The sequence below is a fragment of the Theobroma umbraticum genome, unplaced genomic scaffold (genome assembly GCF_002168275.2).
Source record: "Theobroma umbraticum cultivar Fairchild unplaced genomic scaffold, ASM216827v3 scaffold_20.0, whole genome shotgun sequence".
Classification (NCBI taxonomy): Eukaryota; Viridiplantae; Streptophyta; class Magnoliopsida; order Malvales; family Malvaceae; genus Theobroma; species Theobroma umbraticum.
This window is the reverse complement of record NW_018397266.1, coordinates 2,754,839-2,775,571: the sequence shown is the minus strand read 5'-3', so window position 1 is coordinate 2,775,571 and position 20,733 is coordinate 2,754,839. Positions and strand designations below refer to the sequence as shown.

Below are 20,733 nucleotides of genomic sequence, written 5' to 3'. Positions count from 1 at the left end.
TCAAGTATTCTTTCAACTGAAAACCCTTTCAAACTCATTTTCAAGCCAAATAATTATTTTTGAGATTAGAAGCTTGGGTTTGATTTTTAACCACAAAGGTAATGTTTTTTCACTTTAAAATCTTTAAAATATTGGATTTTCAATTCTAAAATTATTATGTATTGTCCAGATTTTTTTTTTTACTTTAAACTAAAGGATTTAAGGGGTTTTTCTCCTTATTTAAAGCTCACCTAAGGTAAGGATGATTAGTTTATAAATTTCTAGCACATGGATATTTGTAAAGCAATGAACTTAGTCTAAAAAACTAGTTTTGGAGGAAGTCAAATAACTTAGAAAGAGCTTAGAATGAATACTATGTGAATCTTAGTTGAGAATTAATTATTGTGATTGTTGGACGTTTAGGAATGACTGGAACTCCAAGGAATTCACTAGAGTAGAATTGGGTTTGTTGGTGGAAGTTGACTTTTTGAAAGTAAGTGATAGTAAATATCTCTATTATATATTAGTTTTCAATAAAAGGTGACAACCCCTTTAAATGATTTTGTTCAAAAGTTTCTCAATTACTCTGTCCTACAAGCTAGTATGGTAATGAAACATTACTTGAGAAAGTGAATGTGGATGATAAGATGCCCATAAAATGTAAGAAATGTGAATGTGGATAAGTACATATCCACCATTTCAAGACTCATGTGAAGGTCATGAATTTCTATTTGATGCTTGATTTTGGTAAGATCTTGTATGAATATTTCATAGTGTGATATGTTAATTAAAGCCTGATATGAGGGTAAGAATATCGCAAAGTCAAGTTGGGCGAACATACCACTTTTTCGCTCCTTAAGTCTAGTGTGGGGGTAAGAATGCCACAGGGATGAATTGGGCAAAGGTATCCATTTTCCCCTTGTCTTGTTGATAGTATGTATTGATATCTTAATCGTATAATGGATATTGCAATGCCTAAGAATGGTGACTTGATGATTGTTATGCTTATGTGGAAATGATGATGTGAATCATGATTAGATGATACATTCATGTTATGAATGAATGATGTTGAATATGTGAGTTCGAAAGCTCCTTTCTGATTTTTCCTTGCAAATGATTTATAAGTTCAGCTTTATATGTTATTGACTCTTTATGCTATTTGAGCTTTAAAATGCATTTATGAAAATGTTAAAACGAAGTTATGGTCATTGAAAGGATTTATATGTTTATCATGTATTTTTGCAAAGTATAATTTATTACAAAAACTTTCTCCTTTGGTTTGTCTCTTTCCCTATATCCACTTGAGGAGTTTTTGTGACTCACCCATTATTTTTCCCTATTTTATTTTTCAGATTAGTAGCTAGCTAGGCAACTTGTGGAGGAATAGCCTACTTAATTGGTGGTAAGCACGGTGGAGCCTTCCTTCCGATGTTGTTGCAGTCTATAAGTGTCTAGTCAAGTCTTTGAACTGTTATGTTAAGGTTGAATTTGATTATGTAAATAAATGTCAGCATAGTCATCCTTGTTTGCATTTCGGATATTATGTTGAGATTATGGTGAGCGAACCATATCAATATAAGCATGGGACGCATGTCAAACTATAATTATTTTAACTTTGTGAATATTTATATGAAATGTGATAAATATCTCACTTTACATTGAGAAATTCCGTAATGTAGTGGTTTTAAAGAAACATTTGCATATTCTTAATTATAAATGAAAAATTATATGAACGCAATAGATAATTAGCTTATGCATTAATGGTTTAAGTTTGTTTGAGCCTAGTGGATTATACTCACATAAGTTCATATTCTGATCATGAACTTTTTAGAAAATGAGATGTGATAAGGTCGCATGCTGGGCCAATGCAAAATGACCTAATGCCAATTTATCTATTTCACATCTCACTAGATCTCCTAACTTTTGTCACCCCCCGATCAAAACCAAACCTGTCAAACCCACAATTAAGTGGCAAGTTCCCCCTTTTGGCGCTCTGAAATTCAATGTTGACAGAGCCTCTAAAGATAACCCAAGTGCTGCAGGCATTGGTGGCGCCTTAGAGACCATGATGGTCGAGGGTTAATCACTTTCTCTTCCCATGTGGAACTCTCATATGCAAATACTGTTGAATATAGGCTATCTGTAAAGCTCTGAAGGTTTTTGTTGCTTATAGATGGGCATTTTACAATGTTGTGCTTGAAAGTGATTCTCAAAAGGCTATGGATTGGATTCTTAATCCATCGACTGCTTTTTGGAGGCTAAGGACGGGCACTATGAAAATTAATTTCTTCAAATCTGAACTTGTTGACTGAAGCATCATTAAAATTCTAAGATCAGCTAATGATCTAGCTGATTCGCTAGCTAAAGCTGAGACTACGAGTACTAATGATCTCTTATGGGTTTTCTATGATAGGGTTAATGGCACGTAATGTTGTTTCCCTCCTGATGCTGCTTCCTACATATTTGCTGTGTTAAGTGCTAGATTATAGGGGAATTGTGTGATCAGGCTTTTGTTGATTTTTGTGAGTGGTTGGGTCTGTATAGTGTTAGTGATCATAGGCACTTATCTCCCCCCGTATCCTTCAAAAGGGTGTATGTATAGGGGCTGTGTTTTTCGTGGTTTACAGTGGTTTCTGCTTCTGGTGTCTTCCCTTTCTTGGGGTTCAGTGTTGTATTGGATCGTGGTGGCTTGATGGATATGGGGTGCTATGGATCGTTTTTGTCATCCATAGCTTTTGCTGTATTTTGGGGTGATTCTCCCCATCTTTGACATGTGAATAATAGATCAGTTATTCAAAAAAAAAAATCAGACCAGCTAGTCGGATTGGTTCGATCGAGAACTAACGAAATATTCAGCCAAAAATAACAATTAGGCTGGCTAATCATGAACTGGTCAAAAATCTATCAACTCTTTAGTTAAATTGACTTTGAGATTGAACTAATTTTATTTCTTTAGAGTATCTTCAACTAAGGTGGGTTTGATTGGATTAAACCAATTTTATACATTTAACTAATTTATTATTTAATATTTTATTTTTTTTAACAAATAGTGAGATTATACCAACATAATATTCAGCAGTAACGACAAGGCAAGAAATGGTATATTGGTTACAGATAAAGTAGCTGAGAACCCTGGTACTTGATTGGGCATACCCTCTCTAAGTGTGAGGCAATGAACTACATTAGGAAGTAGAGGCTACAAGATTGGCAGCAGCGGCTGTTATCCTATAAGGAGATAATGAAATATTGATAAAGGCAGTTGCAAGTGCCATGCCTATACATGTTATGAGCTATTTTCAGATTCTAAAAGGGAATTGTGAAGAAATAAAAGTAGCTATTGGCCGATGGCAAGGTTTTGGCGGGGACAACAACAAGAGGAAAGAACTCATTGGATTAGCTGACAAGGAATCACAAGGATTAAAGATACGGGTGGAATGGGATTTAGGGACCCGCAAATAATGAACAAGACATTATTAAACAGTGTTTGAGAATCTTACAAAATCCAGTTGCTTATTGCGTAAGAATACTCAATGGAATCTATTTTCCAAGAAGTTCAATGCTGGATGCGAAAAAGAAAATGGAGGGGGCAAGGGCTTTATAGTCATGGACTAGCATCCTTGACGGCGGGGATTTTTAAAAGGACTTATGGCAAGTAATGGGAGGAGAAAACATCAATATCTGGACTAATAGATGGGTTCCTAACTACAATCCTCTTAGGATAAATGACAGTGAGAATGTTGGAAAACTACCCCAGAAGACGACTGAAATAATAAATAGAAGGGACGGACATTGGAAGCTAGAAAGAATCCAGAATATATTAAATAATGAACAGAAGATAGCTATATAGCATATGCTAGTATGTCAAGAATGGGGGACTGATAGAATATTATGACCACGGCTACCAATGGTGAATACAATGTGAAGTCAGTCTACCAGGCACTGGAAGCAGATGAAGACAGGAAAATCTGTTAAGAAAGGAATGCAACGGTGCCTTCAACATCCCACGCAATTGGAAAAGATGTACGGCAATTGGTATTGACGCTACAAGTTCCACATAAGATTAGGAATATTCTGTGGAGAGCATGCTCCAGGGATGTAACAACCTTTAGGAATCCATGGGAAAAAAATAAAAGATAAGAGCCGATTCCATGTGTCCTTTATGTTAGAAGGAAGAAGAAACCATTGAACATGTCATTTTACGGTGTGATTAGGTGAAAGCAGTTTGGTTAGAGAGAGGGTTGGGTTACAAAGTTGATCAGAAGGCAATTAGAACTCTGGCTAGGTTGCTAACAAAGGTTCGTCAAATGGAAGAATTGATAGTGCTAAGGAAAAACAGATATAGTGTCGACTTTTACAGCAATTACATGCAAAAATATATGGAAAGCAGATGTGAGGCCAGTTTCAAAAGAAAAGGTGCTCGATGCAAAAATGACAGTATATATACAATAGATCAATGGGCAATAGCTGAACATTGGGAAATAAATAAGCAGAATGGAAAAAATCAGATAGACGGACAGGAAGGAAACAAAGAATATGTATGGAAAAGACCTGAAAAAGAGTGGGTGAAGAACGTTAATACAGATGGTGCTTTCAATGACAAACATTTAGAGGCTGCAATTGGGGTAATCACAAGAAGCTGTCATGGTAGAAATTCTGAAGAATTGTTTTAAGTGTATCAGCTCAAGTCAGTCATGTTTTGATTGACGAATTGTGCCATTGGTATACAAGCATAGATAAGAAGAATTGGCGCAGCAAAGTTGAGCTAGCGGTGTTAAGTGTAAAGCAAATAAAACCGACAAATTAGATAGCCAGCAACTCAATCAAGAAAAGAGACATATGTGCCTGTCTAATTGGGTAAACATGCCTCCATCCTCTTGGGTATATATTCTACCTATCGATGGGCTTCCGGCCCCACGTGCTGTTCAAAAGTTAACTTAGGCTTGAAGGAGATGGAGTCCGTCATAAAGTTTCAATGGTTTCTAATTCTGTATCTAAATTTTTTTTCAGATAACAAAGCTTCTGATTATGACCAAAAACCAAATCTCTTATGTTTCTAACTCTCAACTGATGACCAAATCATTAGGTCAAATACATGATATTATGGATTTGGATACAATGGAAGAAGTCTGTAGACAAAGTGGGAGCGAAGGTCTTGTTCAGGCAATCTGAGTCCGCATAGCAATCGATCTTTCTCACTCTTCGTCGGCCTGAGTATTTATGATAAAACGTGTTGAATGTTGAATGGCACAATGAATATTGAATGGTCAAAGAACGAGAGAGCGGAAGAGTCACATTCTAGCGCCCGACATGCACAAGTGTAACAAAATCACGAGCGACTCTGACCTTAACGATGACTGCATAGAATGTTTGAAAAGCAAACATGCACGGGCAAGTGGCTCCTGCACTGCTTTCCATCCCCGGATTTCTTTCCCTTCCACTAGCTTCTATGTCCTAAATTTAATACAGGGTTTTTCATCAATTCTCAACCTGACAAAGGGGCTACTGTTGAAAAAACTGCCCTGCTTTCTAGCCCAGATTTTATTCCTTTCGCTTAGCTTCTATGTCCTAATACAGCATTTTTCATCAATTCTCAACCTGTCTCCATAGCTTTCTCAAATTAAAAAAATCATCAAGTATTGTGAGTTGGTTTGGCTTTCCTCATGTATTCTAGTAAACATGCAAGGACTTTAGTTTGGACCACATCTCCATCGAAAAAAGAAGGAAGAAAATAATATCAAATAACCCTTTCCTTTCTTCGAGCAAAAGGAAAAGGAAAGTTACCTGTACCCTTCTCGTCTTTTCAAATTTTCTTCTTTTGGCTGCAGGGAATGGGAAAAGTGAGTAAAAAGCAAGGCTTGAAATGGGTTGTGATGTGATCTCCAAAGATCAGTGAGGAAGTGGGGTTCAGCTCAGAATCCCCAAAACCGCATGCAAGTTGGCCAGTTGGTCAAATAAAGAATTTTCATGGCTTTGTTGTACATTAACATTATAATAATACAAATAATTGTCCCTCATATAATTTTTAGCACCAAAATTATGTAGTGTTAGCTGGTCCAATCCCTAAAGACTAATATGAGATGGTGGCATTTCTTTCATGCATCCTCTCATCTACTAGTCTGTGTAATACTAATTTAATGCCTCCTCTGGGGTTGACAAATCCTGAGCAATCAAGTTCTCTTGTTGTTTTTGCAATCATTTATTTGATATATCTATGTATCTCCCCTATAAAATGGGGCATGGGGCCTGGGGGATAGGGCATCTCTTTGCTTTGCTACAATAAGTTTCTGAGCACCCTCCGCCCATATTTCATAATGTCAATTATCTTATTGGATAGATCCAGGTGTGAGTCATTTTACTAATCATTTACTCACCAAAAAGGTGGAGAAAGAAAGCAGACAGAGACAAACACCCATACATAAGTATGAGTTTAATATTGTTCTTGGTACGTTTGAATCAAAAGCAATATGTATATATTTACCAATACGATATTCGAGTTTGATTTTCTTTGTCTTGATACATATAAAAATGTTTGAATGAAGTGTAAAACCTCCAAACTTTAGACCTTCACCCTTTGAAAGGAGGGATAACAATCGGTATACTAAATATACACTCAGATTATTATGCAAGTTGTAGTTGATGATGTTTAGCCTGCAGTACGGATAGATATATAAATATATATATACATATATATATATATATATATATACATATATACATATAATCCTTTTCCACGCTGCAAATTCTACTGACATAAAAATGGAAAAGAAGTATGAGTATCAAAGATTTAACTTCCATCAGTAAAAAGAAAAAGATATTTGGTATTGTACGTGTTTGGACAAAAATGAGGGCTGTTAGAATTGAATTCCATTCATTTCAGTCTCATGAACTTGCTTTGCATCCACTAACAAAAGGAAGTTCCTTGAAAACGAAGTGGCTAAAACCCATGAGAGATGGTGACTTGTTGTTTTTAGGATCCATCAAAGTGGTGGGCAGCAGATCCTATTTAGGTGTCGACATAATGACATGGCAAAACAAGGAGCATTGGGATTCACTTAGCCAATCCCATTATGGGGAATTAGGCTTCGTCAATCTGAGTTCATCTAAAGGGGAAGGGAATAAGATGTCTATAAAGATACAGCATGAGAGAATTTTCTCTTTTCTTTACAGCTTGCACGCCTAAATATCTCTCAGCAAAATCTTCCCTTGTTACAGTTTCTGGTTGGTTCCATCGTGTTACAGAGCATTAAGAAGCAGAACTCGAGGCCAAGACATGACCTCCTCAATCTCCTAATTCAAATATTAAATTAATTTGATATACTATTAGATATGCATGCATTAGCTGACAGGCCTCAAATTTTCTGAGTCATCAAAAGGTTGAAGAAGTGCAGAACTGGCCATCACAATCAATTATCAGTGCAAAGGTACCTAATGGTTAAAAACAAGGGGGGTACAAAACATAACTGTGTATTTTTGGTTTATTTTTCCAGTGGATAAACGAAAAGGAGAGGGGGAAAGGTTTGATAAAAGAGAAAATCAGTGAGGAAGTTGTGAGCAAAAAGAAGACGAGAAAGGGAACCTTTTCAAGAAAGTTAATACCATAATTAAGAACTTGACATAAGTGAGCCTTTTTTCACTTCCTTATGATTGTGCTTTCCTGTTCCTGACATAAAAGGAGGCCTCCTGTAATAGTATTATTATCTGGGAATGTAATATATAGTTTCAACTTGAAAAATATTTAACAATAATAATAATAACGCAAACTTCAATAGCTCTGCTAACGCTTCATTGTTGTTGCCGCTGTTTTTGTTCAAAGTCCAAAAGCAGTATCACAGATTTGGTAAATTTTCAGTGCTGCCTCACTTCCTGCAGCCAGCAAGCTGGGATATTGACAGTGGAATATAAGCTTACTGTTGAATATTAGCTTACTGTACAAACTGTTGGGCTTTCAACCAGGCTTCTGCATTTTTTCCTTTTTCTTTCCCTTGAATCATAACAAAACCATGTCAATTCCCCAGCAAATAAGGCCAAAAAGAAAGAAAGTTCTATCTTTTTTATTTCCACCAAAGCTATATATATATAAATAAATACATTGACTCTTTTTGATTCACCCTGAAAATACAGAAGATTCCCAACCAAAAACAGACCGGCGAAGAAAAATATCCTAACCAGAGGTAGCTGAAGATTCAAATTAAAAAAAAAATGGACTGAAAATTTAGAAAATGAAAATTAAAAATGAAAAAGAAAGGGGAAGGGGGAGGGGGAAAACAGGTTCGGGATTGGTGGGTCTCATTCTCACCAGGCAGGAAGGCACCCAGCTCAGAATAGAACACAGACAGCCACCGAGATAGGGTTTGGTAGGGACCAAACTGCACTTGAATCTAACTCACTGAGTCAACACACAAACTCAGTGGGCGGTAGCTGTTGTTTTGTTGGCGACTTTCCAAGCAGAAGTTGCTATGAGTGGGCGACTGTGCCAACCCAGCATCAAACACCCAGTATTCTCCTCCACCCCATACCCATCTCCCCCAGCAAACAAAGCCAACAACATACTAGCTTGCTTGAACGCATTAGAGCCCAAATGAACCGGTGCAAAACCGGCCGCACCCAACCGATTTCTCCACTGAGCCAACTTCTCGTGCCTCTCAACTCGGTCCACCCCTTCACAGGCCACCACATTACAAATCTGTTTCCCCAAGTAAACCTCCGACATAACCTTGTCCTGACTACTCACCGACCCCTCCAACGAGTCAAAAAGGGTCGAGTAATAATGTAACGACTCAGTGAATCGGTCTAAGAAAACCGGAACGTTATGGTTCGCTTCTTGCTCAACAATAGTGACAATCTCCGGCTTCATCTGTTTAACCACGGATAAAACTTTGTCAATAGCACCCGGACGAGCCAACAATTTATGCAACTCAAAAACGGAGTTAACAGCCACGGCTTCAACTTCACTAGGTCTAAGATCAAGCATTGAAGCATCCAAATCGGCCAAAGAATTAGCCACGAACCCACGATATTCAAACTCAACGTGAATCGTTTCAGCTAATTGAGCCAACTTCCAACCAACTTCTTGCAAGTGATCCGAGTTATCATGGCTGGGAGGTCCAATCCCAGTTAACCTAAAAGTCGGTGGACCACCAACTCTTAACGCTAAGGCTTGCATCAAAGCAGGCCATTGCATGCCTTGGTTCATCGAAAAATCGATGACGTGAACCCTTTTTTTGCCTTCAAAAGCTTCGAGAATCGCTTGGTTAGCTGTGAAATGGGCGAACTTTAGATAAGGGCAAGTCTCGTAGAAGTGCATGTGAAGAACATCTGATAAAGAATGGTCGAGTGGGTTTTGAGGATATAGTCTATAAATCCTTCGAGCTAATGCTTCAGCAAAATACGTAGCCACTTTCCTCATAGCCCCAGCTTGAGAAATCGCTAAAAACCCAACTTGTTTTACCAGCGCTTCGGCGAGATTAAGATTGTTTTGCTGGACAGCTTCTGCACATGCCATCAAAGCATGGACGAGCCGGATTCCGTTTTCTTGTGAGTCAACCAGGACTACAGGACGAGTTGACTCAGCCGGAATTCCATATGATGAAGCAGGAGGAGGATAGATATCCGAGTGCGACCCGGATGTGGATTTCAAGCGCTTTTCGGATTTAACAACGTTGTTTTGAGTGGAAGAAGAAGAGGAATCATGTGTTTGGGCTTTTTGAGAATAAATAGCCTTACCAGGAATTGCTTTGAGATCATAATCTGAACACGAAGCTTCCTCAAAGAGTTGTTGCCCTTTTTTCTGATCTTTTTGATTGTTGTTGTCGAAATCCAACGTCGTTAAAGTCGAAGACTCAGCCGGACCAAGAAACGAATCATCCAACGCCGCCGCAGCCGGACCAGCAGCGACAACAGGATCAAAAGCGGAGGGAGGGTTAAGCTCAGAGAGCATGCTTTCGAGCCAAGTTGACAGATCGGAAGGATTATAATGAACGGTTTCGGAAGCAAGATGTGAAATCCCATCATCTTGAACATTACACATAAACTCCTCTAACTGCTCAAGCTTTTGAGCCACTTCTGCCATGTCTGAAGTTTTAACCTTGTACCCAAGAACCGCCAAAAGCTCATCCATTCCACAGTCTTGTTGGGCGGCTTCTTCCTGCCACATCTTGGCCTTTCCGGTTGTAGAACCACCGCATACGGAGGAGCTGCCGACGGTCGATGGGTCTGGGTTGGGTTGGAGATGATGGTGGTCTCTTTTCATGGTTGTCTCGTTGATTTTATGATCCTCTTCTTCTTAGTTCTCTAATTTCGGGGCTAATTTTTTTGAGTGTTTGGGGGGAGGTGGGTATCTATGGATTTGCGTGGAGATGCTCAGAAACCAAAGAAAAGAGATGAATGGGCGAAGAATCTGAGCATCGGGGATTGGGGGTTTTGCTTGGTTTTTCACTACTACTCCCACTTCATCATCAGAGCAAAAAGATAAAAATTAAAATTATCAAGAATAATAATAAAAATTAAAAGGAATCAAATGAAAGAGAAAAGGAAAAAAAAAACGCTCGTGATGGGGCGCGACCTCCAATGAACCACAGAGGCAAACTACAACAACTACAGCTCAAACAGATAAGATGAAGATATACATTTTTTATCCCCTTTTTCTTTGTTTTTTTTCTTTATTATTCCTTTTGGTCTTGATAATGAAATGTTCCTCCTTTTTTTTCTCTTTTTCTAATTTGCAAAATATAGGTTTACAATGCATTACAACCACTGCGGGGCCAGATATACCGTCATCACCACTTCAATGAATTTTTTTACTTTTTATAGCTATTCTTTTGCAGAGTTTAATTTATTTACAGCTGCATTTCTGTTTGGTTACTAGGTTTAACTGCTTAGTCTGTCATTGGTTCAGCAATGTTACTGGCTCCTTCATAATGCCCCTACGCTGCTCCCTTCCTTTGATTTCTTTTTTTTTTTTTTTTTGGAATTGGTTTTTGGTAATTAATGGCTGGTCATAATCATTACAATTTGCAGCTTAGGACCAGTTTAGTAGCATAAGCTTGTAACCTAAAGTGTAACAAAATTACAAGCAGTACTACTAGAATAACAGGTTAGCCGAGTCTAGAGTTGGGATTTTAAGAGTATAATGGGGGCTACCATCTATATTGGGTTTTATGGTTAATTTATGTATGACACTTAAAACTTATTTATGTAATAAATAAATTAACCCTTCACATCTTGTAATTTTACCAAATTAAGTAGCACATGCAATTGCAATATTTCTTTTTGGTCGAGTTTGTAGGCATAAAATCGAATCTTTCCACCATTTTTGGGTTAAAACTTAAAAGAACGTGTTGTTTGTGTGTTAGTACATTGTAGCAAACTTATGGAAGGTCAAAAAAGTCGGGATAGCTCAGCTCAGCTCAAGCAAAACTTGTGGCTTAAGGGTTGAATTTTTGCTCTTTTGGTTAATGTGGTTGACCGCAATTTTTTTTTTAATTAGTCATTTATCCAAAATTAAAGTACATCAATGGAGTAAACTTTGGTGCTAATCATTCGGCTGCCACGGACTAAAAACGCTAGAACAAAAACGTTTGGTGCATGCATGATGCCCCCTACGTGGTGGCTGCCAACTTGTTAAACCATAACAAAAATTAAACCGTTTTAATTGTGTTAAATCACCAGATAAAATGTACCCCCAAAACTCCACCTTGACCAATGCCTTTGAAAAACCCCAACTCTCTTTCCTCTTGAATAAATTCATGGGATCAATAAAATTTGAGATAAGATACGAATTTACCATTTTATTTACGGTAATTAGATTTAAAATTATTAAAAAGTAACGGTAAAAAAAATTTGAACCTTTTGATTTTTTTTTAACAGATTATAAAGTACAGTAAAAAAATTATATACAATTTAAAAATAAAAATTGATTTATGATAGATTTGTATCTGTCTTAAATGATTCAAGCAAGTAAAGACGAAGATTAAAAAATAGAAAACAGGGAAGTAGCCTGAAGGAGTATCGGGAAAAAGGAGTGTGAACTAATGAAAATTAAGAAGTACTAATCGATGGACGTCAAAGACGCTAATGCGCAAATAGCTGTCTAGCCCTCAAGTTTTCATAAATTTCTGATGTTCCAAATGATTGGGAGGCAAACCAAACTGAAGAACTCATGGGCTGCCACCCTCCTTTCAACTCACCCAATTTCAAGCTGGTATGGTATCTGATCCCTTTTTAACAAGACATGAGCGCCGTTCACCTCAGAGTAGCCAATCTTTTCACTAACTACCACTATTATATGACGACAGAATTCGCTGCCCAATCTTTTCAAGATTGCAGATTGTCTACACTTTGATTTAATCCATAATTCTCCGCGCTTAATTGCCGTTTATTGACCCTGATCACAATTCTACACACTCAAAGATTCTCGACAATTTATTTTGATTAATGTCAACAATTCTTATATCTAGTTTTGTACATGATTTAAGATGGTATTTAAATTGTAAAGTACCTATTATGTCAGTTCATAGTAACTGAACCAACTTTCGATTGTGTTAAATATATGGAAAATAATACTACAGTAAATAAATTGGTGAAATACAGTAAGCGCGTGAAAGTGATTAATAGGTACATGAATAATCAAATGTCAGGGGATGCCCTACATGAGGGAGACTAGTTGACCAAAACGGCCCCGCCCAACCGTCTGACGACTGCCCACCCTTCAACCCTATGTTATTATCATCAGAGGAGCAAGCACCGGAACAGAAAAAGATATCCCCCCATCTTAACGCCGTTAGTAACGGCCGATTGCCTTGTAATCCTCACAATTCAGAAGAAGAAAAATGAAAGCCACTTTCCCTTCTGTTTTTTTTTTTCTTTTCTTAAAACAAAAAAAAGCGAATTGACGTTATCACTCACAGTGGGCCCTACGTTTTTTTACCCCTTCCCTGCTCTGAACACTGTTGTTTTTCAGGCGAACAAAGTTCTTTTAAAAGGGCAAAAAAAAAGGCTTGAAGAAAACTGAACTGACACTAGCATGGCACCACGTGATTCTTACACGTGTGATGGCCCACATCTTGATGGAGGATTAGTACTCAGCACTGTTCCTGTTTGGTGGGCCCCACCCACCAAATGATCGTTACACGTGTTAAGATTCCACCTCCAGTGGGGTCCATCCCAACCTTGGAGGCCGCTCACTCCATGGCCTGGAGGGTCGACGTCCCGTCACTGACACCTATTTTCACATTATATGTGCTCAAACCAAAGGGTTTGTACCAAAAGGGCCAACCCAAAAAGGTGTTGTGTTTCAACTTAATTTCACTTATAAATATACTCTTTATATCTTTTCTTGTTAATGTCATGTATGAAGTGGTAAAAAATACTCTTTTCTATCACATTAGTTTGTCAAAATTTTGATTTTTTAATATTAATATTTTTTATATTTTCAAATTATATAGTCTTAATTTTTTTATACCTTTTTCCTTTAAAAAAAATTCAAACTTTACTATTTAAAAACAAAATATATACATTTATTATCAGATCAAATAATTTTTAAAAAAAATAAATTTTAATATAAACATACACTAATTCAAATTTTTTTTCTTGAACTTTCTAAAAGTAAAACGAAAACTAAAAATATGAGACAAATTAAAGAAGTATACAAATATTTTATATTATATAATATGTTATAGAAATACCATTGCGCGAAAGATTGCTTAAGTTATTGTTTTTCCTTATGAACGCAAAAGGAATTAGACCTTAAAGTGAGAATTTGGAAAGAGTTTTTAATTTTTTGTATATGAAGGGAAAATGACATGTTAGGGTTTACTGTATATGTTAAAGGACATATATATGTTTTTAGACGTTAGAAAAAGTCTTCTTGCCGTATATATAATTTGCTTAATTTATTACTTTGGGTTACGCTATACGTTCAATATTTTAAAATTGAGAGATTGTAATTACACAATCTGATTATTTCATATCGATGAATGAGTTTTATCGAAAATTTTTTGACTTCATCAATTATATTATTAGCATGTATGTGGGGTAAAACCTTGTCATAGTGATGTCAGAAGAGTAGTTTGATTCCGCCATGGTTTTACATTGGAGCCTTGTAATTACAATATAAATAATTAGTTATCAATGAGTTTTTATATATGTAAACTTACAAATGAAGGGAAAAGATGGAGTCCTGGTTGCTTCGATTTACTCTTATTTATGATTTCATATGATCAAAGAGTATTTTGTATTTTCTTTTCTTGTTCAAAATCTGATCAAAGAGATGAGATGCTAAGATAGCCACAGGTGTCAGGCACTCAAGACTGATTAACGTTTAGCACCAATGTTGACGTGTATTTTGGCTTGTATTAAGTAAAAACTAATGATGTAATTTACTCTCACTTCATGTTCCAAATTTGAGATTATCACTTCTCTCGTAAAAGCCCACCTAGTATTGTAGATGTAGGTGCTAAAGTGAATATATATATATATAGTCCTATAAATTATGCATCATGCGTGCATGCTGGGCAATTTCCAGCTCTTCGTCTTGCTTTTTTGGGTTTAGCCTTTTTCCTTATATAGTATTCCTTGTAACCCATCAAATCCCAGTCACTCAAAGAGATACAGACTCGCAAAAGCCATGTCCACTTTCCAGCCAGATTAGTTAAAGATTACATGAAAAAAAGGCCATCAATTTTGTCACCCTATTTCCTTTTTTGTTTACAACAAATTTCGGCCATATTGTCCCTGACTGACGTCAAGAATTTTATCTTCTTGTCATTGGCTTTTGGCGACCAAGTTTTTCCTCAATTTAATCTGGAGTTAAGAAAGAATCAAACGCCAAAACGGCTGGAAAATTTTACAAGGCGCTGGGGTCTGGGTTACAGCCGTCTGCGAATACCTAAGCCTAAATTTGCATCATTGATCTCAGTCCTCGTTATGGATCAAACCCTTGAACAGTAATTCAGAAATAAATATATGAATTTGGTTTTCTTAGCCAACTTCTATGTAGGCCTCCACGATCTTGCCAACTTTGCTTAAGCTTCATTAACATAAATTAATCTCTCAAACTCATATTGTTTAAAGCTAAGTTAACATCAATAATGTGTTTCCACATGCCATGTAAATCTGTAAACACATGTCATCTAATACTTTAATAATCAGTTGTCAATTTCGTTGCATGATGTGTTTTGTGTAAATTATTGTAAGATGATTGTATTAACAATTTAATATTATAATGTTCTTAGTTAAAATTAATTTATGGCTCATGCCGGCAAGCTATTACGATACGTACAAATACATACTAACAAAGGATTCAGATAAGTACCAGATAGATCATTAATTGAAAATAAGAAGAATAATATAATATGTTCATTAATTTAAGCAAATCTAGGTACAAACAAGATTTGTATTATGTTAGGAATACATAAAAATAATACTGATTGAAGGATGACAAAACTAAGATGGTTGATGATCTCCTGGTAGGTATATGTATTTCCTGCATTCATTCAATTAATTTTCTTACTTAGAGTGCTGTCGCCCTCATTTACATTTTTTTAATTTTATTTCTTTTTAAAATCAAATTAGATAAACAAACCTAAAAATAATTCAATTTGATGTATAACCCCTTATTACCTCAAATAGTAAATTATATACTATTTGTTATATATTAATATTATCTAATTATGTGTGTGTTTATATATTACCATGTAATATGATGATCTTTAGTTTAGATCTTAAATTTAGTAGTTTTGTATATTACGTGATAAGATAACACGAAATGAGGTTAAATGTATTTAAATTTTGTATGATTGTATTCATGTTATAACCATGTGGACTCGTTTATGTAAGAAAAGTATTTATATGTTATGCGAGTCGACAAGCCTAATCCCTGTATCACACATATAGGTTAATTCACAATACTCAACCTATTTAATATGTGTAAACTCATTCATTGAATTATTAATATTTAAAAAATATATAAAATAACTTAAGTTTTAAAAAATAGATTAAGTGTGTCTTAACGATGTAAATGTGTTATATTTAAATGTGTCAATTATGTTATGTTTTGTGTAATAAACAAATTTTTTTTATATTTGAAACTTTAACATAATTAATTAATTGTATCATATTTATATGAACCCAATTAAACATTTTATTCTTATTGCTACATGACACAATTCCGACAAAAACTTGCCAAACCTAATTTAATTGATTTTTTTATTATTTATTCCGGCATCGAGTGACCGCAACTACGCTTCTGAGAAGCAAATTGATTTCACGAGAACCAACTTGAGTGTCTTTTCGTTAATTTTATTCTGGTGTAGATAATGTTCATAATTAATGAACCTCTATGCAAGTACTGAAGGCTATGCTGAAAATGGCCTGACAGCATATCACATATCTAAAAGCTTTCCCCTTTTCTTTTTTTTTTTTCTGGTACCTCAGGTTAAATGACTTATGCCAACCCATCAAAATTTAGCTGATGAAACATCTCTCCAGCTAGCAGACTGGGACTTCCCAATTCTCGACCTCCCAGTGAAATTAATCCGTTCTAATTGGAGTCAAGCAGAGATTACTAATTATCCAATGCTGTTAGCGAGGCATCAGCACCGGCCGACAATGAAACCACAAAAAAGTCAAGCCACACACGCGTTTAAAAGATGCATGCTCAAATTGAGTGAGGGAGTCCTCTTTCCTTGCTGCAATTGAGTGTACTGGCTCTGATTCTGCTCATGTTTATCATGGTGTGGGTAACTGGAAAATGCAAATGGTGTCAAATCAGGTGTCCTAAAAAAAGCAAAAAATTGGAGACAAAAGGAGCTTTGAAATTAATAACCTACCCTTGAGCACCCCTGAAAGAAAATAAAATAAAATAAAAAACCCCTCATTCACAGTTCATGGCTGTTTCCGCATATCTAGAAGCTTTAGCGAAGAGGGTGTGGTGGTTATCAGGCCACCACCGTTGGTGGGTCATAATAATTTGAGTTTGTGGAGGAAATATTGAGGGTGACAATTCAAATACAAACATCATTCCTAGAATTGTCTTCAAAGTACTAGCACATCCAATTAACCACAATGTATACCTCATATCACTTTGCGCTATCCTAATGCCTATAGAGGAATATTAACCACATTACTTGCCCTATCCTACAACTATTAATACATGTCCATTATAATCAACAATTATAGCTCACAATTCTAAAGCTAACATTATAAATTTTCCTTCATGTAATTTCTTGGACCTTATTTTCATGTTCAAAGAAAGGAAAAAAATACTAATCATAATTCATGATTAGTCGACAGTATATTTAATTCACAAGATTAAAAGCCGCAATTTATTTTCTTTAAAAGTATTAGAGAGAGAGAGAGAGAGGACTTGTTCTTCTAATTTTTAATGCAAACCAAACCTACGTCCATGGGACATGGCCTTTATATAGAGGAAGGTGATTATCTCTACTTATGAGCGTGGATATAAAGGTGTCTATAATTCAATTGTGCAGGTTTTTGGTTAATCTTAATCATTGACTAATCTCAATTAGTCAAACCGAAACTCGGATTAAGTGAATGCGTAGAAAGGCGGGAAACTGGTTATTCCTAGCAAAATTTTACAAGTCCAAAAAGCGCGTTACATGCACGCATTTTGGAGTGAGGGTTACGTTGGGCAGAAGGACAGGCTGGCGCTGTAAAAATAGGGGCATTGAACCGTGAAAGTGAGGGGACCCGTTGAATAGGTGCGGTCTGTACTGAGCTACAGAGAGGAATTGGGTGGAGAGTGCAAGCCACGCGTCAACATGATTTGCACTTGTCTGACTAAACGATGGGGTGGGGGACCCATAACTTTTTGATGGGTCATCATCTTACTTGATAACTATCTCACACTCACAACACACTTGAAGACCTGAAAGGGACCATTGATGAACAAAGATTCATTTTAAACTGTAGTTGTCTACGGTATTTAACCTACTTCATTAGATTTGAGTAAATTTTTTATTTTAGGTTCCAAATTGATTACTGCCCGCCTATCGTCCATTTCTTTTATTTTTTTGTTGCTGTCTTTCATGATTCTAAAATTGTGTTTAAGATGTTATTAGCAGTGTGATTGCTTGAAATATGGTTGTTTGAAAAATAATCTTACAGTATTTAATATTCTATGAAAAAAAAATAATTTTAAAAAATATGATTGTTAAATAGATTATATTATAATATTTTGATTAAAAAGTACTTGAAATATAATATAAATTTATAAAATTACTTTTATATATGTAAATATAAAATTAAATTAATATATAAGATAATGCTTTGGAGCCAAATATCTAACTATTGTGCAGTCAAATGGTTACTTCACATGAAAAATGAGAATATCACTTAATTCACATGCATCCTTAAATCAATTAATGTGTAGATTGAATGACCACTTATCATGATGATTTAAATATAAGCTTACAAGGTTATGATATTCCCTCTATAACCATTTCCTATTTATTACTAGTGAATTTCTTAAGTATCTAATTATCTAAGATGTTATTTTAAGTTAATTTAATAAATTTTTTTATTAAAATAATATGATAAAAATAATATAATATTAATATATTAAAATATATTAAAATATTAAATATGTATTTTTACTAAATATTCAACTTGAAAGCGATATATTTGTTCAACCCATTCTCTCGACTTTCCCTGTTCCATGGGAAGGTCACTTTCCCTCCAGCTCAAGAGAGAATCACGTTGGGAAATACTATACCGAACAATGTAAAGTGATAATTAAAATCTATGTAAAATGCTGAACTTCCTTGATATCAAATGAGACTTAATTTCTTTTTTTTTGTTTTTTTTGAATAATAACTTTTTTATAATTAAGAATTAGGATTATTAACTCTAGATTTTATAATAAAAATTTAATTTAAAATCAATTAATAATAAATAAACATATTCTTTTTTTTAATTTATGAACTCACTATATTTCAAATTTTATCTAATGCACATTTTTTTTATAATCGCCACTTTAATAGTTATTTAGCATTTTTTATTCAAATTTTCTTTTATTTCTGTTAAAAATATCTAGTACAGAAATTGCTAGAGATATACTAAATCTCACAAATGTTCTTTTCGAATTCTAATAGTATTTGTGAGACTATGTCTAAATTTTAACGGTGAGTTAATTGATTAATAAATTTTAATAAATTTAAAAAGTTGTGAATGAAAAAATTTAAATTTAACATATAAATAAAAATAAAATATTATAAAAATATCACAAAATAATTATAAAATTTTTTTATCGAATTCTATTTGCTATGTTTTCAAAGTAACTTGCACCCTACCAAGACTATTGCTATGGATAAATCGATATATAATATGTTATTCCAATTTATATATATATATCAGTACATTAAATAATTAACACTGATATATCATCTAATTAATGACACATTCAAAGTTAAAATTGAACAATATCAAACAACTGGCTGTAAGATTTGTTTGGACAGTTGAGATACTTGCATAAAGAATGGAATGAGATGAACAGCTAGCAAGGAAGACAATGCGAGTGATTGAATCAGTGGGCAGTGGTGAGCTTAGCTAAGCTAGGATGTGCAGTCTGATTGGACAACACTAACAACAGAGCACTTGAACATTCATTGTTCACTTGTAGAATCTAGGCTGGTAAGTAAATAAAGCAGCAAATAGAAGGTTTTGTCACTCAAGCTGGCTCTTCTACTTGGGCTCATGATCCATGCAGGATATCCCGCCAACTCATGAAGGCATGATGACATCCTATCCTATCCTATCCATTAATATTGATTTAACTTCACCTTCTTCTTCCGGATAAAATCGGACTGTAGCTCATTATTGTTTTTGAGTACTCAACCAAGAGATTCCATTTACATTACCCTATGGAAAAACATTAAACTTGTTAATTAACATCAAAAGCATGAGAATCACTTTCAGATTGACAATATGACAAAGTTTAGAGGGCAACAAGGTATGTACCTAGGAAAGCCGGTATGAATATGTTCGCAAATATTGTCGGCATGGTATTCCCATTTTTCCAAATATATAATAGCAATTAAAATGTGGTGGACATTAAATTTTCAAAGTCCAAGAACCAAGATCTCAAAAACGATGGCATCATGGTCCGTCACACGTGCCTCAACACATGGTAGCTTTCATAATTTCACTTTTTGTGATTCTGAATATCCTACGCGGGGGGACCAGCTGGGACCACTCCCCTCTTCCCCTCTTTACTTTACACTACTTGGTTTCTAAATTTTTAATTTCTAAATCATAACCATGTGCTTTAGGTATATTTTATTAATTTTTTTTATAAAAATTAACAATTTAATTGATTACTAATTAAACATATATTTAGTATTTAATCTTACCCTTGATGTACACTACTAAATCTCCTTTTTTTTTGTTTAATATAAAAGTAATAGTTTTTACTTTTGTTGCGAACTCATTGAAGGTGCAAATTAAAGAGGTACAAAAAATCCCCTCTGTTGTTTGAAGTCTGGAGGGTCCCATTTTAAGGTCCTGAAGATTGCTGTGCTTGGTGTCTCTGAGGCAGCTTTGTCCTCGGGAAAGCGGCAGGAAGAGGGCCTGCCTCTTTCTTTATGCTTGCGGTTTTTGCTTATCCACAACATCTCCCACATGTAATTGCATGTGACTTTGGGACCCCCAAAGTTGCCCAATTCTACCTTACATCCTTATGAATGTAGGAGAGTACAAATTACTTCGACGGCAATTGTTTCATTTTTCAAAAGGAATATA

At 35.2% G+C, this 20,733-nt stretch overlaps 1 protein-coding gene across 1 annotated transcript; it reads right to left on the bottom strand.

Moving 5' to 3' along the window:
* Nucleotides 1-7,629: 7,629 nt before the first annotated feature.
* Nucleotides 7,630-10,637, bottom strand: LOC110423254 (DELLA protein GAIP-B-like). The gene is made up of 2 exons (XM_021437415.2): nucleotides 8,276-10,637; nucleotides 7,630-7,960 (listed from the first exon to the last, which is right to left on the bottom strand). The coding sequence occupies exon 1, from the start codon at nucleotides 10,226-10,228 to the stop codon at nucleotides 8,384-8,386; it is 1,845 nt and encodes a 614-aa protein (XP_021293090.1). The 5' UTR covers nucleotides 10,229-10,637; the 3' UTR covers nucleotides 7,630-7,960; nucleotides 8,276-8,383.
* Nucleotides 10,638-20,733: the final 10,096 nt, after the last annotated feature.

Bases quoted from the DNA above. Each gene is read 5' to 3' on its own strand.
- LOC110423254 (XM_021437415.2), bottom strand. From the start codon at position 10,228: ATGAAAAGAGACCACCATCATCTCCAACCCAACCCAGACCCATCGACC.